Source organism: Lepidochelys olivacea (assembly GCF_965140295.1).
Source record: "Lepidochelys olivacea isolate rLepOli2 genome assembly, chromosome: 6".
NCBI lineage: Eukaryota > Metazoa > Chordata > Testudines > Cheloniidae > Lepidochelys > Lepidochelys olivacea.
In genome coordinates, this window is record NC_140416.1 from 64,518,382 (window position 1) to 64,543,460 (window position 25,079).

Genomic DNA, 25,079 nt, shown 5'->3' on the forward strand with positions numbered 1-25,079 from the left:
ATCTATATTTGACCTGTGGAGGTTCCTCAAAAATCAAATGGAGTTGAGAAGTCTAACCTACAGCAGGAGTACTCATCCTCTTTCATACCTTGATCCCACATTCAGCTCCTCTCAACTAATACTTCTCAAATGTACCCTAGAATCCTTGGCACTAGCTCGTCTGGCACTTCAAAGGCTATACCACAAAAGTCACCACATTGCTTTCTGTGGTACTGCTTAGGAGGACTCAGCCCTGGTCTACACTAGGACTTTAGGTCGAATTTAGCAGCATTAAATTGATGTAAACCTGCACCCGTCCACACGATGAAGCCCTTTATTTCGACTTAGAGGGCTCTTAAAATCGATTTCCTTACTCCACCCCTGACAAGTGGATTAGCGCTTAAATCGGCCTTGCCGGTTCAAATTTGGGGTACTGTGGACACAATTCGACGGTATTGGCCTCCAGGAGCTATCCCAGAGTGCTCCATTGTGACCGCTCTGGACAGCACTCTCAACTCAGATGCACTGGCCAGGTAGACAGGAAAAGAACCGCAAACTTTTGAATCTCATTTCCTGTTTGGCCAGCGTGGCAAGCTGCAGGTGACCATGCAGAGCTCATCAGCAGAGGTGATCATGATGGAGTCCCAGAATTGCAAAAGAGCTCCAGCATGGACCGAACGGGAGATACGGGATCTGATCGCTGTATGGGGAGAGGAATCCATGCTATCAGAACTCCGTTCCAGTTTTCAAAATGCCAAAACCTTTGTCAAAATCTCCCAGGGCATGAAGGACAGAGGCCATAACAGGGACCTGAAGCAGTGCCGCGTGAAACTGAAGGAGCTGAGGCAAGCCTACCAGAAAACCAGAGAGGCGAACGGCCGCTCCGGATCAGAGCCCCAAACATGCTGCTTCTATGATGAGCTGCATGCCATTTTAGGGGGTTCAGCCACCACTACCCCAGCCGTGTTGTTTGACTCCTTCAATGGAGATGGAGGCAATACGGAAGCAGGTTTTGGGGACGAAGAAGATGATGAGGAGGAGGAGGTTGTAGATAACTCACAGCAAGCAAGCAGAGAAACTGGTTTTCCCGACAGCCAGGAACTGTTTCTCACCCTGGACCTGGAGCCAGTACCCCCCGAACCCACCCAAGGCTGCCTCCTGGACCCAGCAGGCGGAGAAGGGACCTCCGGTGAGTGTACCTTTTAAAATACTATACATGGTTTAAAAGCAAGCATGTGAAAGGATTACTTTGCTCTGGCATTCGCGGTTCTCCTGGATGTACTCCCAAAGCCTTTGCAAAAGGTTTCTGGGGAGGGCAGCCTTACTGCGTCCTTCATGGTAGGACACTTTACCACTCCAGGCCAGTAACACGTACTCGGGAATCATTGTACAACAAAGCATTGCAGTGTATGTTTGCTGGTGTTCAAACAACATCCGTTCTTTATCTCTCTGTGTTATCCTCAGGAGAGTGAGATATAATTCATGGTCACCTGGTTGAAATAGACTGCTTTTCTTCAGGGGACACTCAGAGGAGCCCGTTCCTGCTGGGCTGTTTGCCTGTGGCTAAACAGAAATGTTCCCCGCTGTTAGCCACAGGGAGGGGGGAAGGTTGAGGGGGTAGCCACGCGGTGGGGGGAGGCAAAATGCAACCTTGTAACGAAAGCACATGTGCTATGTATGTAATGTTAACAGCAAGGATTACCCTGAAAGAGTGTAGCCACTGTTTTATAAAATGTGTCTTTTTAAATACCGCTGTCCCTTTTTTTTTCTCCACCAGCTGCATGTGTTTCAATGATCACAGGATCTTCTCCTTCCCAGAGGCTAGTGAAGCTTAGAAAGAAAAAAAAACACACTCGCGATGAAATGTTCTCCGAGCTCATGCTGTCCTCCCACACTGACAGAGCACAGACGAATGCGTGGAGGCAAATAATGTCAGAGTGCAGGAAAGCACAAAATGACCGGGAGGAGAGGTGGCGGGCTGAAGAGAGTAAGTGGTGGGCTGAAGAGAGTAAGTGGCGGGCTGAAGACAGGGCTGAAGCTCAAATGTGGCGGCAGCGTGATGAGAGGAGGCAGGATTCAATGCTGAGGCAGCTGGAGGACCAAACCAGTATGCTCCAGTGTATGGTTGAACTGCAGCAAAGGCAGCTGGAGCACAGACTGCCACTACAGCCCCTGTGTAACCAACCGCCCTCCTCCCCAAGTTCCATAGCCTCCACACCCAGACGCCCAAGAACGCGGTGGGGGGCCTCCGGCCAACCAGCCACTCCACCACAGAGGATTGCCCAAAAAAAAGAAGGCTGTCATTCAATAAATTTTAAAGTTGTAAACTTTTAAAGTGCTGTGTGGCATTTTCCTTCCCTCCTCCACCACCCCTCCTGGGCTACCTTGGTAGTCATCCCCCTATTTGTGTGATGAATGAATAAAGAATGCATGAATGTGAAGCAACAATGACTTTATTGCCTCTGCAAGCAGTGATTGAAGGGAGGAGGGGCGGGTGGTTAGCTTACAGGGAAGCAGAGTGAACCAAGGGGCGGGGGGTTTCATCAAGGAGAAACAAACAGAACTTTCACACCGTAGCCTGGCCAGTCATGAAATTGGTTTTCAAAGCTTCTCTGATGTGTACCGCGCCCTCCTGTGCTCTTCTAACCGCCCTGGTGTCTGGCTGCGCGTAACCAGCAGCCAGGCGATTTGCCTCAACCTCCCACCCCGCCATAAACGTTTCCCCCTTATTCTCACAGATATTGTGGAGCACACAGCAAGCAGTAATAACAATGGGAATATTGGTTTCGCTGAGGTCTAAGTGAGTCAGTAAACTGCACCAGCGCGCCTTTAAACGTCCAAATGCACATTCTACCAACATTCTGCACTTGGTCAGCCTGTAGTTGAACAGCTCCTGACTACTGTCCAGGCTGCCTGTGTACGGCTTCATGAGCCATGGCATTAAGGGGTAGGCTGGGTCCCCAAGGATACATATAGGCATTTCAACATCCCCAACAGTTATTTTCTGGTCTGGGAATAAAGTCCCTTCCTGCAGCTTTTGAAACAGACCAGAGTTCCTGAAGATGCGAGCGTCATGTACCTTTCCGGCCATCCCACGTTGATGTTGGTGAAACGTCCCTTGTGATCCACCAGAGCTTGCAGCACTATTGAAAAGTACCCCTTGCGGTTTATGTACTCGGCGGCTTGGTGCTCCGGTGCCAAGATAGGGATATGGGTTCCGTCTATGGCCCCACCACAGTTAGGGAGTCCCATTGCAGCAAAGCCATCCACTGTGACCTGCACATTTCCCAGGGTCACTACCCTTGATATCAGCAGATCTTTGATTGCGTGGGCTACTTGCAACACAGCAGCCCCCACAGTAGATTTGCCCACTCCAAATTGATTCCCAACTGACCGGTAGCTGTCTGGCATTGCAAGCTTCCACAGGGCTATCGCCACTCGCTTCTCAACTGTGAGGGCTGCTCTCATCTTGGTATTCATGTGCCTCAGGGCAGGGGAAAGCAAGTCACAAAGTTCCATGAAAGTGCCCTTACGCATGCGAAAGTTTCGCAGCCACTGGGAATCGTCCCAGACCTGCAACACTATGTGGTCCCACCAGTCTGTGCTTGTTTCCCGAGCCCAGAATCGGCGTTCCACAGCATGAACCTGCCCCATTAGCACCATGATGCATGCATTGGCAGGGCCCATGCTTTCAGAAAAATCTGTGTCCATATCCTGATCACTCACGTGACCGCGCTGACGTCGCCTCCTCGCCCGGTATCGCTTTGCCAGGTTCTGGTGCTGCATATACTGCTGGATAATGCGTGTGGTGTTTAATGTGCTCCTAATTGCCAAAGTGAGCTGAGCGGCCTCCATGCTTGCCTTGGTATGGCGTCCGCACAGAAAAAAGGCGCAGAACGATTGTCTGCCGTTGCTCTGACGGAGGGAGGGGCGACTGAGGACACGGCTTACAGGGTTGGCTTCAGGGAGCTAAAATAAACAAAGGGGGTGTCTTTACATCAAGGAGTATTTCAGGCAGGACTTCACGGAGGGTTCCAATAAGAAATGGTGCACCTAACTTATTGTTCTTATTGGAACAAGGAGGTTAGCCTGGCCTCTGATTGATACATGGCTAGATTTACCTCGCTGCACCTTCTCTGTGAGTGATTGCAGTGTGACCTAGAGGAATGAGTCCCCTAGACGGGGGAGGGAGGGGAAGCAAATGAATACAGAACAAATCTGGTCTATTTCTTGTTTTGATCCACTCCATCTATCTTTTACATCTTTGCCTGGCAGCAGACGGTGCAGAAGGACTGCATGCCATCCACATCTCATGGCTGCTCGGCAGAAGATGGTACAGTACGACTGCTAGCCATCCTCATCTCTTGCCTGCCCGGCAGAAGATGGTACAGTAAGACTGCTAGCAATCCATATCGCCTGCCTGCTCACCATAAGACGGTTCAATAGGACTGACTGCAGGACTAAAGAGAATGACCTGGTCAAGTCACTCCAAATTTAGTCCCAGCGCCCATGTCTGCCCAGGCGCTCCCAGCCGACGTGGCCAGGAGCACCTCGGACATGACGATGATGGCTACCAGTTGCACTGTACCGTCTGCTGCCACAAGGTAATGGGTTGCTGCTACTGTGTAGCAATGCCGTACCATGTCTGCCAGCACCCAGGAGACATACGGTGACGGTTACCTGAGCGGGATCCATGCTTGCCGTGGTATGGTGTCTGCACAGGTAACTCAGAAAAAAAGGCGCGAAACGATTGTCTGCCCTTGCTTTCACGGAGGGAGGGAGGGAACGGGGGCCTGACGATATGTACCCAGAACCACCCACGACAATGTTTTAGCCCCATCAGGCATTGGGATCTCAACCCAGAATTCCAATGGGCAGCGGAGACTGCGGGAACTGTGGGATAGCTATCACAGTGCAATGCTCCAGAAGTCGACTCTAGCCTCGGTACTGTGGAAGCACTCCGCCGAGTTAATGCACTTAATGCACTTAGAGCATTTTCTGTGGGGACACACACACTCCAATATATAAAACCGATTTCTAAAAAAACGACTTCTATAAATTCGACCTTATTCCGTAGTGTAGACATACCCTCAGTTACAAGTAACCATGCAAGTCTACTTCAATAGAAAGCCAGAGACAAGAAATGGGAGTGATTGCCCCTAAACAATCTCCTTTGAGAGTCATGGTCTATTTGTTAAGAAGCAGTTCTCTATTCAGTGTCCCCCAGACTGGCACAGGTCTCTTACCTGCCCCTTTCTGTGCCTTGAAACTCCAATGCTCTGGAGGTCTCGGGAAGTGCTGCTGGAGGTGTTTGTAGTACTCATCATGATTCTCCAGGATAAAGTGATCCTTCCCCCTGTCATCTACCTGATGGACAATCTTGACTGTCCCTAAATGTACACAGGCACAAATAACTACATCAGAGAGCTTCACTGTCAGGCTTTGTAGATTAGAAACATATAGCAAGAGAGGGATAAATCCATTATTTCTCCCAGTACTTCTGAGAATGCTCTGGAACAGCTATTGTTGCTGCTGAGAGGGCCCTCACAATGTAGCCTAGGAAGAGTTGTAGGAATCAAATACAATGTAGCTGTGGCTTTGGAGCTGTTGGGTCCATTTCAGCAATGAATTTTACAACTTTGACCAGCATATCAACTTTGCAACAAAGCCAGTTCAGAGGTCAGTTGACCAGGGGTCACTCCTGAAGCTAGATCTCTCTCCAGCAACACACAACCGGTAGGCTAGCTACCCACTATTTTGTCTCCTTTAAATATGGATGAAGGTCTTTTCCCACTGAATTCTTTTATCCCATGGATGATGGGGCAGATCACAACTTTGCAGGGTCTACACAGATAAGAGCATAGGGCTCATATGTTAGCAATACCAAAAATAGTTTCAGGGACTGCCCCAGTGCCCCGCCCTCGCCAATTTCTTTGGCTTTACAACCACATTTTTCTTGTTTCTTTAAAATGCTTTTCTCCCCTCTGTAGCCGTGTGAAAGACCCATACAAGCTGCAGGGGGAAACTGACTAAACATCCTGAGGAAACAGTGGATCGGACTATTCACAAAATGCTGCCAAATACACACAGTGAACAAACTGAAGAGAGAAAACATTTTCTTTAATCTCTTTTTGTTATAGTGGTCTTCAGTATTACTTGTGACCATAATAGAGAGATTTTGGACAGAAGTCTGGTTAAATTGATGGTGCCCCTTTAATAACTTCCTACCTCAAGCTCTAGGCACTTGTTCAATTATTTAAAATTCACACAAGGACAAATAAACATCCAAACAAACAACTTGTCCATTCAAATCTGCCTCAATTGCCAAATGATAGAATACCAAGGAATATAAGATTATCCAGATTCTTAATACTTTCTTCTCCCATCCCCATAAGCCCAGGAAAATAGACAGACCTTTCAATGTATCCCAAAAAAGTCATCTGTAGGACCAATGAAGCATGTGAGTTCCAGAGTCAAGGATCCCTCACGGTGCAGAGAGCTCTCTGCGTGCAGCAGCAAACAAGCAGGCTGCAGCATTCTGCACTAACGAGTTTTCCAGATGGGCTCTAGCTGTGGCCCACATAGAGTGCACTTCATTATGAGGCACTAGTCCTTTGGAATTAAAAGTGTTAATATAGTTAAATCAAGAAACTCCTATAGATTTTACAACAGTTGCCCATATTTCTTAGTTCATAACACTTGATTCAAAGTCACTAATCTTGTGGTTCCAGGCTGCTTCCTGTGTACTCGGGCCTGGCCAGATCATCCATCCACCATATAAAACCATGCACAGGAATTGGACATTACCAAAGTAGAGCTCCTGCTCAAAGGCGTTCTTAGTGGTATAGAAGTATTTCCCAACATGGGAGTTCAGCTGTTCCTGGTTCTTCAAAAGAGATGTTGGTCTGAGACACTTCTTTCCTATTATATGAGCTGTACTGTTTGTACCAACTGGGTCATCTGTCCAAAGCACCCTCGGGCAGTAAGCTGGTACCCTGACAGAAAAGAAACATGCTGTTAGCCTAGCATAGGCTTATAGTGGGAGCAATTAGTGGGAAAAGGGGACCATATGGGCAAGAGTGCCCTTTTGCTGTATTTATCAAAAATTGCATTTAATATCGATTGTATGCTGTTCTAAAAATATTCAAATAGCTCTCAACTCAGCATTCCAGGAATATTTACATTACCTATCTCATCTTGATATGCTGCTTCATTACATAAACACTCTTTTTTGCCACAGCACACCTCCCCTGTGCTTCATTCAGCACAGTTTGGCTGGTGTGCAACAATCTGATATTTTTTGCTCACTGTTTAATGTGTGTTCCACAACCTCATTCCCTGCACTCACTTCCTTGCCTTCTCACAAAGAAAAAAAAAGTCGCTGATGTCTTGGGAGGAGAGATGGGGATACATTTATCTTTGTGCGCACTTCACAATTTTGGGAGATGCTCAGATAGGTGATAGGCATCATATCAAATATAAGGCCATGCTAGCCACTCTGTGGGGAACAAAGAGATCTCTTTAAGATGAATTTTAAATTGAATACTTACCAGGATACCTATGCATGTCAGGGGGGTGGGGATGGGAAATGATCACCATAAACAGCTGGTCAGGATGGCTTCTTGTGAGTGTGCATGGTCACTACACCAGATGAAAGGCCATCTTGTCTCAAAGACCAAGAGTATCGCTTTAAACATTTCTGTTCCCTGGAGCAATTTGAAGATCATCTGCATCACTCCATTGGCTATCTGCCATCATAGCACTTTAGCATCATCTGGGTGGGTAGAATCAGTGAATCCATTTCCCTCTGCAGAGTACCTCTGCATGGAACTGCCAGCCAGGCTGAAAGCACCTCTCGGAGGAGGCTAGCTGAGCATCTGTAACAGACCTGGTCCTCAGTAAGCCACCCAAACCCACTAGAATTATGTGTGTCAGAGCAATAACCAAGTTATATGATTCACCTGAGACCCCATTCCTTGACTGAGGATCTATGGAGTAGCACTTATATAATGGCATCAGAAGAAGCCATGTTTTACCCCTCCATCTCCCAAAGCAAGGAAAGATACTGTGCTGGCAGTCACTATTAAATGAGAAGTCTTGCATCTCAGTTATTGCAACATGCTCTTCTCTGGCCTGGACAAATGAAAACTTCCCCTGCTCATATCCATTCAGAATGCTGCTATAAAGATCATTTTCCTAACCTGTCACTTTGACCACATCACCCCTCTCTTTGCATCCCTACACTGGCTCCCCCTTCTCTATTGAATCAAACATAAGCTACTTGTCCTCACTTTCAAAGCCCTTCAGTCAATCCCACCCTTTCTATCATCTCTTATTCATTATTGAGATGTTGATGCTTGCTTCCGATTGGCCTGTGAAGCCAGCCTCCACTGCCCACTTATTAAATTTTCAAACAAACATCTTTGTGCTTTTTCCCATGCTGCCCCTCACATCTGGAAGAAACTCCCCATCAACATCTGCAAAATTCTCTCATTGTCATCTGTCAAGACTCTCCTCAAAACTTTCCTTTGCCACAATGCTTACAAAAAAACTTGCCCGCAGGTAGGCTGTTGGTGTGCTGAGACCACTGCCTACCATGCTGGCCAATATTGTCTTATTGTTTCCTCACAGTCCTCCTTCCCCCCTGCCCTCATCTGTCTATATCTATCTGTTGTCTCTTGTCTTATATTTAGATTATAAGCTCTTTGGGATGGGGCTCATCTTTATGTTCTGTGTTTGTGCAGTGCCTAGCACAACAGGTCTCGGTGCATGACTGGGGCTCCTAGGCGCTATGGCAATATAAATAATAACATAAGGATAATGTTAGTCTGACAATGAAAGATGTGGGTATTAGCTCACCTTGAAAAGCCTATGTAGAGCTGACTGGGAATTTTCCAGTGGAACATTTTTCTGTCAAAAAATGCTGATTTATCAAAACATTTTGTGGAAATGTGTCAATTTTGATGAAACTTTCCCAGAAATCTGTCTGTTCCCTCCCAGCTAGCCTGCCTCCCTGGTTCCTGGACAGTCTAACTGGATGACAGTTGGGCAGCCTGGGCTCCTAAAGTCCTTGGCTTTGCAGCAGCCTGCTTGGTGGCTGCCAGACAGACAGACAAATTCCAGGGCTTTCAGGACTTCCTGGCTCCTGGACAGTCCCCCAAGCAGGCAGCTGTGGAGCTGGGAAGCCCTGGGAGCCTTGGCTACCAAGCTCCCAGGTGCCTTGGCAGCTTACTTGGTAGACTGCCACAAAGCCACAGCTCCCAGGGAGCTTGGGGAACATATTTCGTTTCGGAAAAACCAATACATTCCTGTTTCAGTGTTTCTGAAACAAAACAAAATGCACTCCCAGTTCCTCAAAGAATTTCTTGGTTTTGGATCTTCAAAGCATTTTCCAAAACCTTGTATGTTTTCCTACAGAACTGGGAATGTATTTGCCACGCAGTTCTAAGCCAAAAGAGGGAATTGCATGTACTGCGCTATTACACCTGTTGAATGAGTCCTTCTCACCTGTAATAAACTGGAAGCAGAGTCTCTGGTTTCTTCTCCACATGGCTCTGGGGACTGACTTCCACGACATCTTCTTCTGCTTGAATTGCATCCAATAATCTCAACTCGCTTTCAGAAGAGAGTTCATCCCTGATTCTGTTCCAGTCAAACTTTTGTTTCTTGAAGCCATGGACATTCCCCTGAATCCAACCACCCCAGGCAGACTGCTGATTCACAATCCACTGAGCTGTGGACCTATTCAGCTTCTCCAACAGCATTTGCTCCCATCCCCGGGCCTCGCTCTTTGATGCTTGAATGTTATCCATGGGTACTCTCTTTGCCTGTCTTCTGGTCATGGAGGATGATAACATTTCATAGGATTCTGTCAGGAATGTCTGTGTGGCAGGAGATTCACAAGGAAGAGAAGGAGAAATAGGTGGCAGAGATGACTCTTTGAGTGAGCTGTCCAGTTTGGTTCTCTGCAGTCTCTCTTCCATGGGGACTTTAACCCTGGTGTCCTTAGGTGAGGAAAAATCCAATTTCATATGGCGAGGTGGTTGCTTCAGAGGGCTAAGCTTGAATGGTTGTTGCCCTACTTTCTTAGCAATGGGTTCTTTCCTTTTTGGCTTTTGGATGATGTCAGAAGCATTGTAGAGATCCTTGAAATCATACTCTTTATATGGCAGGCTTTGCAGTCCTCTGTGCTTCACAACTTCCTTGGAGAATCTCAGGTCTGTGGCTATCTTCAAGAAGTACTTTTTCTGGTAGAGCTTATAGTGCTGCTTGGAAAGGCAAAAGTCTTGCAAGGGCGTGGAGGCCTTTGTAGTCTGACAGCTCACAGTAGAGCCGCTGCGCAACACCAAGCGCCCGGCTGGATCATTGCTGTCCTCAGAAACTGTGACCCTCAGTTCAGCATCAAGAGGGAATGGATTATTGCTGTTGTAAAAGGCTGATATTTTCATCCTGCCAGCAACAGTGAAACACCTCAGTGCGGCTGCAGACAAAACACTTTAAAACATAAAGATCAGTTTGAAGAGCTATGTTAATACATCAGCGTCTCATGGTTCTCCAAGGGATTGCTGGAGTCCATCAAAATAATGAATGTTACAAAGAAGAAGGTCACCCCAGTTTATCCCATTCCATCATGCAGGAAAGGGGAGCTCCACCATAGCAACTTCCCCTATTGCTAGTTGAAGCATCTTTTAACACTGAAGATGCATTCAGTTTGCATTTCTAGAAGACACACTTCCCTAGCACCAGCTGGTGTGAAACTGATTTGGCATGGGAATAGGACAGCAGGTCAGCAATGGTGCTGACAGAGCTGGTACAATTAACTCCTTACCCAGGTTCAGCGAAGCAATTAAATACATGCTTAAACTCCACTGAAAAGGGACTTAAGCATGTGCTTAAGTGCTTTGTTGAACTGAAGCCTACATTTCTGTGAATGGTAAAGGAAGGACAAAGGAGAAAAAGAATGGAGAATGGGACAAAGAGTGAGAAAGAGAAAAAGAAAATAAGCAAAGATCCACTCTCTTTCCCATTAACTTGTTCTCTTTATTCTTTGATACAGCCATTCCACACCACAGGCAAAGCATAGGCAGATGAAATTCACACTACTCCCACATCATCCTACCCTGACAGAGAGGAGCGCCCATCTACGAGTGAAAAAGACTAGTTCTATTTACTTTATTCATTCAGTCCTACCATATTTTATCACCCTTCCTTCCGTTCCACCCCTCAATCAATACTGCTCTTCCATGCTGTAAGAGTCACACAGATATATCTTTTGACCTTTTTAGACCTTTTATAGGGAGTTGTTCCTGCTTACAAAAGTTGCTGGATTGATAGCCTTGGAAAATGAAGGGCTCCCTTTGTCCAGAGAACAGGTGGGAGTCATGGAAGCTTTCCCACCCCATCAGGATGCCTCACCCAGACCTGAAGGGACCTTTAAGTATCCCTACTCTGTCAGCCTTTCTGCCTATACTTCCATTTAGAAAGGTGGTTTTGTAACAGACAGTTGTCCAATAGGATCTCTGGCCTCCAAATTCATTTAATAAAGTTCACTTCATCCACCCAGTGGGAACAACAACTTTTGTTCACTACTACTCTCAGCGGGATTTGAACCAGAAACATTGAGATGAAACACTCAGTGCATAACCAATTCCCTGAACCATCATATCCCACCTAATTTACTTTTCCTATCAGTCAGCACTTGCTGTTTGGCTCATATGATGTCGGATTCCACTGATATTATATATGAACTCTACTGAAGCTAGCAAAAAACAAAAAATCACCACCTAGAAAGGCAGGAAAGACTTTGTATTTACCTTACAGACTGGATCCTACAAGTCTTGGTCTTGTACAAACAGGCACAATCAACTATTCCTTGCATGCTAAATCTCAGTTTCTTTGGATCTCAAAGGCCCAACCCCAAACTGTTTACAGTAGTTGCCTGGCAACTGGTGATGTACCTCAATTCCACCAAGTGTCATTTGTCCCTATAGACAATCAGTAATTCATTTTTAAATAAAGCTCCCTATTTTTAAATAACGGCAACACTTACTTATGATTGAGAGCTACCTCATTTTGTTAGGGATTTTTTTTTAAATCTTCAATTTTACATTATCTTTTATTAATTGCTGTTAGAGCCTTTTATGCAACACTATATAAGGTCTAATCAGCATTCCTACATAAATCTGATTTTTTATGGGACAAATATTTGTGCTTAGCATAAACACAGTGTAGAAGTTTTCATTCAGAGAACATTATTTTTTGCTCCCCACAGTATTGTGTTAAATTTTGATCCTATGATAGATTGTGAGTTCTTCAGGGGAGAGATTTCTTATATTATGTATCTTGTGTAGTGCTGAACATGTTGTCAGCCCTTAACAAGTGAAAAAATAAGATAGGAATAACTTTGAATTTTTTTAGACTAATTTCAAAATGGGCCTACTTTATTTTACAACAAAACTTGCCTCACTTTTGTTATTACTTCTTATTTGTGAAGTTTCAACAATTTGCAAACATTTACAAATAGAGATAGTCCCCTGCCTTAAGTAGGTTACAGTCCAAAAGATGAACAGAAAGAAGACAAAAGCACATTGGGAAACCCAGAGGACAGCAATAACTTATCTAAGAGAGATAATACTGGAAGAGATTTGTCCAGAATGAATACAACTATATAATCCCCTTTCATTGCAAAGGCGCTGACCTCTCACTTACACGCTTATTGCAATTGCAATGGCCTGACAGTCCGTTCACTGTCTGTAAATAGCCTGAGAACAACATGCTCCAGTAACAGCCCCAGTATGCCCCACTTCACACGCCCAACACACACTAGGCTTGTGGAGGTATCAGCACAGAGATATTCTAGCAGATCTACTCAAATCAGGCAACCTCCTTATGCCGGTTTCTGCTCCCTTTATGCCACCCAAGAAGTGTAAAGGGGGATGGGGCAGAACAGAGAATCAGGCCTTCAACCTTCAAATCTTTCCTTTAAAAAGCACATTTCTTTCAATTAGCTGACCTCCACTTCAGTGCTATTCATTTCTCCTTCTTTGCCTTGCCTTGTTCTCCAGCGTAAAAATGTGTTCATTCATTCAAAACATTTCACCTTGTTTGTTGGTACTTTCACTCCTTCCTTCATTTGTTCTTCTTCTTTGTCTGTTGTAATTTAATTTAGGCTGTAAGATCTTTGGGACATGAACAGTGACTTTACTTCTGGAGAGCACCATGCAAGCTTTTGTAGTGCTATATAGATATTTCATCCTCCTCATGCAGGCTGACTAGCTCTGTTTCTAATAGAGCAATGAATACATAGCACCAGGAAATCTCTTCCCCACCTTAACCTGGGCCCCAGTCTACAAGAGATTTATTTTCAGCCATGATCAACTGGAAGAAGTTTGCTTGAGCAGAATACAGTAAGGATAGAGCCAGGGTGGAAAGGAGAACAAGGCAATTAATGCCTTCCTACACACTCTACCCTCCCAGGGAAACTCTGAGGGCTTGTCTACATGGTCAGTTAGGTCAGTTTGCCATGCACTGTAATTTACAGTGTGTTGCAGGCTAGAGCACTATGTCGCCATGTGAACCCTGCTACTCACACTAAAAGTTCTAGTGTGCTTTGATCAACAGCTGCTTTACACAGTAGTACATCAAAGTGCACTGAGGAACTTTTAGTGCACACCCTGCCTTGGTGCGTACTAAGTTCCTGTGTGGACAAGCTCTGAGTTTTTCTAACTCAGCAGTCCTTCCTGTGTTTTTCCCAATCTGATGTGGTGAAGGGCTCCTTCCCAGTGTAATACAACCACTAATCTACCAATCAACAACAAGATGTTTATTTGCCATTTTAGTTTCTTTATTAAGCCTATTGGTAAGTGCTTTGGAAACAACCTGTTTCAAAACCATCAGGACACTGCAGTCTACAATTAACTCAATTGTTTTATAAACTTTGGTCCAATACTTGCCAATATGGAAACGAACCCAGAAATGGGTCGGGCAAGCTACAACCTCTTCAGCATATGCAAGAGGAAGCATGGTTTACAGTATCTAAATTTTGATAGTGTTCCACAATTTCAATCAGCATTTTGTTTTGTTTCTGAACAGGAAAGAAAGACAGCATTCTTCTTAGCAGCCCATGCACGTGTCTAAACCCAGTTTGAAAGTCAACCCCCCCGGTTATCACCACATAAGAGATGCAGAGCCTTGAGGTAGGTATTTGGAGACTAGAGCTGCTCCCGCTCACTGAGTACATTGAGGGTATGTTTACACTGCAATTAAAAACCTGCAGTTGGCCCATGTCAGCTGACTCAGGCTCGTGAGGCTTGGGCTAAGGGGCTGTTTAATTGCAGTTTAGATGTTCAGGCTTGAGCTGAAGCCTGAGGTCTGCGTCCCTCCCCCCTTGCGGGGTCCTAGAGCTCTGGCCTGAACATCTACACAGCTGTTACAAAGCAAGTCCAACTTGACCCCTGTAGCCCTAGGCAGGATCATGCTTAGTCATTCTGTGGGGATGGTGCAAGCGCAGTACGGTCACACTTAGGATATAGAGGAGGGGTGTGAGAGGATATGTGAGAGGATATAGAGCATGCTCAGTGGGGATGGGATTTTAGGAGATTTAGCTGCTAAATCTCTAAGAAATCTCTACTGAGCATATGCAAACTGATTTTTTCAAAGGCTGTTAACATGACCAAAGTGAGGCAGATTTTCACAGCAAAAGACCCATCCCCGATAAAAAGGCCATCCATCCCCTTACCACAGGGGTTCTGAAACAGGGGGTCCCCTCATGGGGTAGCAAGGTTCCTACGTGGAGGGGGGGGTCACAAACTGTCATCCTCCACTCCAAGTCTCGCCTTGCCGCCATCATTTATAATGGTGCTAAATATATTAAAAAGTGTTTTTAATATATAAGGGGGGTTGCACTCAGAAGCTTGCTATGCGAAAGGATCACCAGTACCAAAGTTTGAAAACCACTCTGCCTTTTCAGATTTCATGTTCCTGCTCCAAAGACTGGAGGCACTAGAGCTTTTCAAGGAAAGGTCACTACAATATTTTAACATGGGCAAAACAACATATTTTTTCCCTAGTCCAGTTCTTTAAAAAAAACTGACTTCTTTTGGCTTAAATTAAAAAAAAAATTCAGCCTGATGGAGACATTTGGCATGGAAAATTTTAACCCAAATGCTGAACGCTGGATAAAGTTATAAGCAACTGAAAACAGAGTCTTATAATGGGAAGTCTCTGGCATCCTTCATAATAGGCAGTGCTCCCAGCCCCACCTATAATATTTGATGCGGTATAATATTTGAGCCCTTCTTTACACAACATGGAGAAGCCCAATATCCCGATGATTAGTGCACTCACATACGATGTGGGAGATTGGGGTTCAAGTCCCCATGTAGAATTAGGCAGAATGGGTAATTGACTGGGTCTCCCACAGCCTGGTGAGCATTCAGACTGTTGAGCGTAAGCAGATGCACCTCTCAGAGCCAGCAGGTCTTGGATAGCTTTATGCAGAGCCACCAGCATAAAAGTTGGCACTTACGAGGTTAGATGGGTGTTTTGAGGATCTAAACTTTTGAGAAGGTTCCTTCTCCACTCTGAATTCTAGGGTACAGATGTGGGGATCCGCATGATAGACCCCCTAAGCCTATTTCTACCAATATAGGTTAAAACTTCCCCAAAGCACAAAGTCTTTGCCCTTGGATTAGGTAAAACGCTGCCACCACCAAGTGATTTAACGATCAGGGAAAGGACCACTTGGAGTTCCTATTTCCCCAAAGTATCCCCCCAAGCCGTTACACCCCCTTTCCTGGGGAGATGTGAGAATAAACAAGATGAGCACAAACCAGCCTTGGATTTTTAAGACCCAAAAAACCCAGTCAGATTCTTAAAAAACAGAACTTTGTTAGAAGAACAAAAAAAGATAAGAGAACAACTCTGTAAGATCAGAATGGAAGATAATCTTACAGGCAATCAGATTCAAAACATAGAGAATCCCTCTAGGCAAAACCTTAAGTTACAAAAAGACACAAAAACAGGAATACACATTTCCTCCACCACAACGAATTTACAAGCCAAAACAAAGAAAACCTAACGCATTTTCTAGCTAGATTACTTACTAACTTTACAGGAATTGGAGGGCTTACATCCTTGATCTGTTCCCAGCAAAGGTATCGCACAGCCAGACAAAAGCCTTTTTCCCCCCCTCCAGATTTGAAAGTATCTTGTCTCCTCATTGGTCATTTTGGGTCAGGTGCCAGCCAGGTTACCTTAGCTTCTTAACCCTTTACAGATGAAAGGATTTTGCCTCTGGCCAGGAGGGATTTTATAGCACTGTATACAGAAAGGTGGTTACCCTTCCCTTTATATTTATGACAACTTAGGTACCTGACCCCCTTTGTGGTTCTAGCCCTGAGTGTCTTTCACTGAGTTCATGAAGATTTAAGGAACCGTGTAGCTATTTCTTAAAATTGTACAAGGTGAATTGAAATGGTGAATTTGAAAGGGATAATTTTAAAGTAAGGCTTCCTTTGATATCTTTATGAACTAGCCCATTTTCTGAGATCACCAATACATATGGGACTGATGAGGGCCTATCTGAATGTAAAGCAAGTCTGCTGGCCAATCATGGCTCTGTCATGTCAGTTCTGGCTTATTAGGGCTATAAAGAGCTCCCTAAAGATATAATTGAATTCAACTTGGAGTATTCTGAAGAAGCTGTAAACTACATGCCGTGACACACACAGATAGGTTGTTCATTGATGTTCCCTTTTACACAGAGAGCTTTCATTATAAGGCTGTTGTAGAGCTGGGATTCCAAACACAATCACCATACAAAAATAGCCGACTAAACTACTTGTTCCCACCTAACTCAGTCCCATGTTAGCAATTATCCATGACTGGCTATTTGATCTTTTTCTCTCTGAAAATCCCACACCTTTGTGATGACCTAATGATCCACAGCCGTCCATCCAGGCTTCCTATTCTGGCAGGAGCAGCAAAGCTATATGAAATCAATGTTTTTGAAACAAATATCTGAGAAGGAAACCTATAGAAATTATTAGAAGCCCAGTAGACTGACACTTGAGTCCTTAAACCAAATTTGGAAGGGACATAAACGGTAGTTTAGGTTGCTTGCACTTCAGAAATAGGCTAGCCAGCAAACATGTTTAAGTGGCAAAGAAGTGTAACATGCTCTGATTTTGCATTCAGTGAGTGTACCAAATGGATGCAACTTTCACAGACTTAGTATTTCCAAGAACTAAACTCAGGCCCTGGTGGAAGTGGTACAAATCTCACTGCATTGAATGGGAATTGTGGGTATTTATAACAGGGTGAATTTAGCTCTGGAATATTTGTGACGATGCAATATGTAGGAGGATGTGGGAGAATTCCATTTTTTACTTAGACTCTCAATTTTTTTCTGCTATACCCTCTTTCCCGTTCAGGATGAAAGTTACATTAATTAGACCAAGCCCTATCCCCATCAAAGTCAATGAGAGTTTTGCAATGGACTTCAATTATATACGGATTTCACTGGTTTTGCACTCCTATGGAATGCCAGATCATTGCAAATTGTACTACTTTATCCCTAACATGTTATGTAAAATTTACAACACTGCTTGCATAACAGATTATTGTGGCCCAAAGGTTTCACCCTTACACCAAGTTGAATTTGGCTTCCAGGGCAGATCCAAGCCTTTTTCCACAAACACCTCAAAGGCAAACAGGGGGAACACACTGAAAGCAGAAACATGATGCATTGCTGAGTCTGTCTGGTTTGGGTTTTGTACATAAAGTGTCAAATTCTGCTCTCTGCTATGCTGGCTCAACCACACTGAAGGTCCTGTGTTTGCACAGCCATATCTGAGCAGCAGGTGGTTCAATTAATTTGCATTGTCAGGGGATTATTTTCTTTTAAAAATCTAAGAGAGGGGCTAGGAGGTACTTCTGGAGAAAGTGACTGGCAAATCCTAACACTGATTTTATTTTACAGGAAAATAACTTTATTTCTGCCTTGATGGTTAAACCACTTGTTCACAGCCTAATTGCCTCCTTCCCAAATTAATACAACACTTGCTCTCATGAATTTTTTATACATGCATCACCACCTTCCATTCTGCCCCAAATTCTACAGCTATAATCATCTTCCTTGGCCAATCCTCGGATCCTGCTCCCTATTGGCTCCCTTTTGCCACCCATATCAAATTCAACTGTTTTGTTCTCACCTTTGAGGCCTTACACCACTGTGCCCCAGACTACATTTCTGATCTCATTGCTGACCATGTTTTTTCCACCTCCTCTGCTCCGTCAATTACAGTAGTTTCAACATCTCTTTGGCATTCTTATCCCACAGCCTTCTCTGCCCCTTTCTCTATGCTGCCTCCCATGCATGAAACACTCTCCCAATCAGTTCACCTGGTCACCGAGCTCCTCATTCAAAATGCTCCTAAAAAGTCACTTCTGCCATGTTACCTGCAGTGAGTTAATTCAAACATGCACAAACAAAAGAAAATCCATCATTACATATGTGTAGAGTGGAACTATGCAGATGTGCACATGCCAACACTGAGCAACGGTGTGATTTTTATGTCACCTTTCTCCCACTCCCTTCATTATTAGTTTATCATAACTTGCCACAGAACTTCTATACATTGAGTAAAGTACCTATCACTTTAAAAGTAGCACTGAAAAAATGTGTTTGTTAGGCTCCATATAGTGCATATGAATCTAATAGCTAACAATTTTCCATACTGCATTTTCAGTGTTCCCACTTTCTTTCACGGTGACCAGTCATAGGAAAATGGATGAGAGGAGTGCCCATTAGAACTAGCCCAAACTTAATCTTCATATAATTAGCCACACAGTACAGGAGGGAAATGCAGTAAGTCGAGTTATTTACAGAAGCGATGCTCTGATAGCCTTAGAAGAAAAAGATCATAAGGATATACACTGGAAAGATATGGATCCAAAACTTTAGTTCCTTATTTTTTTTTTTAAAAAAAGGGTTAGCTCCCTGATCTCAGCAAACAACTTAAAAAAATTCCCCCAAAATTTCTCTTAGCAAATTTCAGACTAGAATAGGATCTCATGAGAAAGATGAGGACTATGTCCATTTTAAATAAAAGGTATCTGGATTTGGATCATTTACATGTTGAAAGAAATCAGGGAGAGGGATGACTTTGAAATGGCTCACTGGAAGAGCTATTACATACCACACTGATTTCATATGAAACCTCCCTGAGAGAACCCTCAGTCTGGCAAAAGATGCACTAGACGTGTGCTTTACTTGCCCTGTAAAAAGGGACAAACCTCTGTGGCGTATTGAGAAAATAAAACAGTGGATGGAGCAACATCTGCTGTGTAGATAAAGAGAATTAGGGGTAGATTTAGACCTTCCCTCACGATACTCTGAGGATTCTAATGATCCTACAACAATAACCCTATACACCTTCACCCTTCACATGGGAAAAAGGAAGCACATCCACAGCCAGCATCCTCACACACTCTCTGGTCTGTTTTACAGCCACAGCATTCATAGATTTTCCCACTCTGACCATACTTCACTATGCTCTGTGATGCTGCTGGACTGAGCTGACAAAGTCATGAAAAGCGTTGGTGGTGTCACACTCAACCTTTGCTCTGTAGTACACTCAGGACCTGTTTCCACACGGTTGATCTGGGCGCGGTGGCATTGGGGATCAGTGAGCTCCTTTATGGGTTCAGTCATCTCTTAGTCCTGTGACCCTGGACAAGGGGAGAGTCTTGCCCATATGGGGTTCAAGCAAAAGCTCTTCAAAATTCTTCTTGGTCCTGTGACCTTGGCTGAGGTCAGAGGCTGCCTGAGGGGGCTTGGCCAGCTCTTCTAAGTTCTGTGGCCCTGGATGAGGAGAGTGTATTTCTGCAGGGGCTCAGCAAGCTCTGGGGATCCACTGTCCCACATAGTGACCTCAGTTTTATATATCCTGATTTCAGGACTCATTGGAAGGGGCCACCGTCTGATTTCTCAGTTGCTTCTTTCAATATTGAGTAGATGGCAAGTTTCTTTGATGCTTCTTTTAGTCAGACTTTTAATTCATTTCATGGATTGTATTTCGGAATTAGCTCCAATTATTAATTGAAATGCCCCCGTAGAAGCATATTATCTTAATATTCCAAAGTTATACCCTGGCTAGGTGCTTATATCTTTCAATGTTCCTTTTTGTGCCACAGAATACTTATGGTTTCTAAAGTGCAACAGTCATTTTAGAAAGAAAACAAACAAAATCTCATATAAGTAGGTCAAATAACCTAGTTGGCACCTGACCAGAAGGACCAATGAGGAAAGAAGATACTTTCAATCTGGGGGGGAAGGTTTTACACCTACTCCTACTCCAATATACAAAACTTATTTATAATACTCATAACACCCTTAAATAGACTCGAGAAAGCATCCCTTTGTATCCCTTATTAACTCAATTCATTGGTTACATTAATACAACAGTCCCATATAGTCTTTAGAGGGAGTGCTTCCTCCCTCAGCTACTCATGACCAAATGAGCAATGTCAGTCTATTCACTGGTCAATATGGGCAACCACCGAAAGGAGAGCCTGTTACCAATGTAGTCCCACACAGTTGCCCTAGTTGAACCTATGTCAATGGCACAGTCCAGAGGAGCTCACTCAAGACTGCCTCTCAGAGAGACTTCTGGTCTGTAGGTGGGTGCCAGGCCATATGCTACTGCTTACTCAATTCTATCTGGTATCGAGTTCTCATGTCACAATATACCCTTTTAACATTTAAAGGAAAATGACTAGTCAATTGTATTTCAGTCTTACTCCACAAGAAGGCATCCACACCCTTTGTATTCAAGCTCATAGAATCAACACTCAAAAGAAGACGTAAACAAAAGGCAGAAACAGAAGACAGAAAATGCTATGCTCCAAGTAAATTACGGTCTGACACTTTGTCTTGCTAAGGGTCAGAGGGTAACAATGATTCTATCTTTGGACTTTTAGTGAAGGTGGGCTTTGAACCTTCCTTTTACACACAAGATGGTTTCTGTGTTCTCTTGCGCTCCACACTGGGTGCCAAATCTGTAGCCCAATCTGTAGTTTAAAGTTAACTTTAAATTGGCATGTAGTGGTCTGAAAGGGTTCAACCCCCAGATCAGCTACAGCAGTGAAATTGTCATTAGAATGAGGACCCCCAGAAGCACATGAGAAACAAAAACAATACCTTTATTCTTATTAGCAAGACAAACAACAGCATACACACTGCAATATGGCAAAGGAGAGAGAAGATAATACAGAACATCCAGCATTAGCATTAACCGCTAATACAGCTGGGACTAGAGCTGCTTGGAGAATGAAATGTCTACCCCACAAAGAATTTCTAGGTCTCAGGAAAAAAAAAAATTGTTCTCATTTGGGATGAAAAGAAAAAAACCCACATTTTTTACCTGGGATAGAAATTTCAAATTTCATTTGGGGTCTTGGGGAGAATCAAAATGGGATTTTTCAGTTTCCCAGCTGCCTGACTCAAAGACTCATCAATTTCATTTTTGCCATGCTTGCAGAAAGAAAAATGGACAAGAGCCTTCCAGGCAGGCTACCAGATGCCCAGTGTCCAGCATCTGGAGAGGCTGGAAGCTCAGCCCCCTCAAACACTCAGCCCACCCAGTTGCCTGCCTGGAAGGCTCTTGTCAATTTCACTTTCTCTGGCAGGGAGAAGATAACATTTACTAGAGCCTTCCAGGTGGGTAACTCCTCTGCTGTCATTTCAATTTTCCTGACAGAAACTAGAATTTTTTGGAAAAATTTACATTTTTGCAAAAAGGACATTTCCCATTAGAAAATCATTCCAGTGGAAGATTCCCAACTAGCTCTCTCAAGACACTCATCTAAGTCTCCACTATGTTCAAAATAGAAGCTGAACCGGTATTTGCCAGCATCAATGCTGCTGTTTCCCCTTCCTCTTACATTCCAAAGGTTAGTTCTAAGCAATTAATTATATTGACTCAACAGGGAATAGTTATGAGGCTGTCTCAGATTTTATATATACTTGTGCAGTACAATCTTCAGGTCAAGGACTGTCTTCGTCTGTGTTTGGAAAGAACCCACACATGTTGGGCACTACTACAATTTAAATAATTTAGAAAATAGTTATAATGAGCTGCATTTAGCCAACATCAAACTTCTTATCATCCCCATGCTATGTAACCTGCAGGACTCCAGAAGATGCTGCAGATTAACATATCCTAGATGCCTCTAGCATGATGATTCTTAGAGAACTTAACTGCACTTTGTTGGCAATGATGACACACTTTTCTCATATACTATCTGACAATTTGGAGATTGATCTCCCACACTAAATTAGTCTGGAGTCCAGGGTTTAGGATGTTGTAACTGTGAGATGCTAAGTGAAAAGTTGCTAAACTGTGTGGTAACACTATGGATATCACAAGAGGTAAGTGAATCTACTTCCGAGCTTCCTGATAGCATCCAGTCATTTGCAAAAACTTTCAGTTTTGCAACACTGGAAGGACTAACACTAATTGCATATTAACATATCTTCCAGGACACTTAAGCCATCAAATGACCTCATGGGCCAATAAAAAGGGAAATTTCCAATTCTGTAGTGAAAGTTCAGATAGAGAGAGAAGCTTGCAAGACCCACCATGGGTCTGACCATGGAATTGTGATTGTCAAAATCTAGAGAATTTCTAGTATTAGAGCTAGGATCCCTTTTGCTTTTGGAGAAATCAGAATACTTTTGACCAATGTAGAACCCAAGAACCTTCTCTCAGACATTGTTTACACCTCAATTATGTATAGTTGCCAGACAAAGTCACAGATTGACAGCAATGATAAAGAGGTAGCTAAGAAGAATCACACACCGCAAATGAAAAAAGAATTTCAACTTCTCAGTGTCATCCAGCTACCTTCTTTATACATAGGAATTCTGAGAACATTTTTTCTATCTCCTTAAGAATACATCCAGGGATATTCAGTGGCACCATATCAAACCAATAATTTATCTTGGCATTATGGTCATTTCTACAGTGTTAACAAATCCCCACAGAAAAAGGTTTGAAAATGTTTACGTATTTTGAAAGAGTCTCACGCTACATCTAACGTCAGTATAGTTTGTGGGGTAGAAAGGGGTGGTTTAAATTGTTGAGCCAAGTAATTTTATGCCTAAAAAAATTATAATCTAAAGAGACAGAAAATGGTTAGACAAATCTTAATAATTACCTCTCAATGTCCATTTAGGGAGGTGATGTACTCTGTTTTAGTAATGAAAAAGCAAAAGGATCTCAATTTAACTATCTTCTTGTTAAAGAACAAAAAGAAAATAAAAACAAACAAACAATGGCTACTTTGGTTACAACATCTTTTGTAAATCTCTCTGTGGAGAGCTTTTAACAGAGACTACTCAGAGACTTTTGACAGTGAGCCCACCTTTGGTAGAGGTGTTCCTCCCTAGATAAATTAAGACCAAAGTATATTATTTCCAAAATGAGTAACGAGCCCTGCTTTATCACAAATAACTAAAATAGTTCATAGATGCAGAAGGACATTTCATTTAATGGTAGGTGAGTCTTGTTTGGTTTATCATGGATAACCTAAATAGTTCATTAATGAGCAAAGGTGAGTGATCTTAACTGAGTCTTTTGAAACAAAGATGATATTTAAATTCAGTTACTTAAAGGAAACCATTCCAGGATCCACCTTGAGACAGGCAAGTTAAAGGATATTAAGAATCTTCATATTAAAATTAGATCCACTATTTCTTTGGCTATGTCTATATCACAGCTGTACCGTTGCAGCTGCACCACTGTAAGGTCTTCCGTGTAGCTACTATATGCCAAGGGGAGAGAGCTCTCCTGTCAGCATAATTAAACCATCCCCAACGAGCAGCGGCAGTATGTCGGTGACAGAGCATCTCCCTTCTACATAGCACTGTCCACACTGGCTCTTCTTTCGGTGAAACTTATGTCGGTCAGGGGTGTGCTTATTTCACACCCTGACTGACAAAAGTGCTAGTGTAGACCTAGGCTTTGTTTACAAAGATTAGCAAATGTCTCCTTTTCAGCAATATATTCTGGTGTTTTAAATCACAATAGCATTTCAATATCCTACTTATATCATTACAAGAAAATTTATAAACTGCATTCCAGTCTATAATTGAACTTGGAAAAGATAACTTATTGGCAAGGAAGAGGTATTCTCCCTGAAGTTTCTGTACCTGTCACTTATTGGGAGAAAGAGGACATTTTCTGTTTCTCTAATTAGCCTGAATATTTCATTTAATAAATCAAGTAACTAAGACAAATATGTAAGCTATTATTCTTCAAGTACCATGTATATACAAATATTTAAGTATTTAAATTTTAATAAAGGCACAGGCAAGTTTATAAAAACTTAACATAAGACTTCATTACAACAATTTTATTAATAACCATTTTTGCATCAATATTAGGAATCAACCCCTACAAATTACTATAATTTTCATCAGTATAAATGAGATCAAACTCTAGCCCAGTGGTCTGATATTGCAGATTTTACACTGAGGGTGTGTTGACACAGCAATTAAACACCCACAGCTGGCCTTGGTCAGCTGACTCGGGCTCATGGTTGGGCTGCAGAGCTGTAAAATTGCTGTCCAGACATTCGGGCTCAGGCTGGAGCCCGATCTGTGGGATTGTCCCAGAGTCCAGGCTCTAGCCCAGGGATCTCAAACTCAAATCACCACGAGGGCCACATGAGGACTAGTACATTGGCCCGAGGGCCACATCACTGAAACCTTTTCATACAACGATACGAAAGTATCGTCAAAAATGAAAAAAATGAAGAGTAATATAGTATGCTGTTAAAAGTCAATGTATTAACTTTTTTAAAAACTGTAATGCGAAGAGGGGTTTTAATAAAATATAAGCACTCAGTAATGCACCTCACTCAAATGACAAAACACACATTTACTTTTAGAATTACTTTGGTTAAAGCCCCCTCCTCTGCCCCGGCCCCGCCCCCACTTCACCCCTTTGATGAGGCCCCGCCCCTGCCTCACCTCTTCCCACCCCCATTCCAATCCTGTCCCCAAAGTCCCTGCCCCAACTCCGCCCCGCCCCTCC

The 25,079-nt window shown here is 43.5% G+C and overlaps 1 protein-coding gene across 1 annotated transcript in view; it reads right to left on the reverse strand.

Moving 5' to 3' along the window:
- The window catches only part of HEATR4 (HEAT repeat containing 4), a gene marked incomplete at its 5' end in the record, with an annotated part of 68,672 nt that overhangs the window by 41,208 nt on the left and 2,385 nt on the right, over window positions 1-25,079 (reverse strand). Inside the window, 3 exons of the mRNA XM_084629921.1 lie at window positions 5,226-5,369; window positions 6,787-6,974; window positions 9,487-10,459. Of these exons, the coding sequence (XP_084486047.1) occupies window positions 5,226-5,369; window positions 6,787-6,974; window positions 9,487-10,459 (1,305 nt within the window). The remainder of the gene's footprint in view (window positions 1-5,225; window positions 5,370-6,786; window positions 6,975-9,486; window positions 10,460-25,079) is intronic.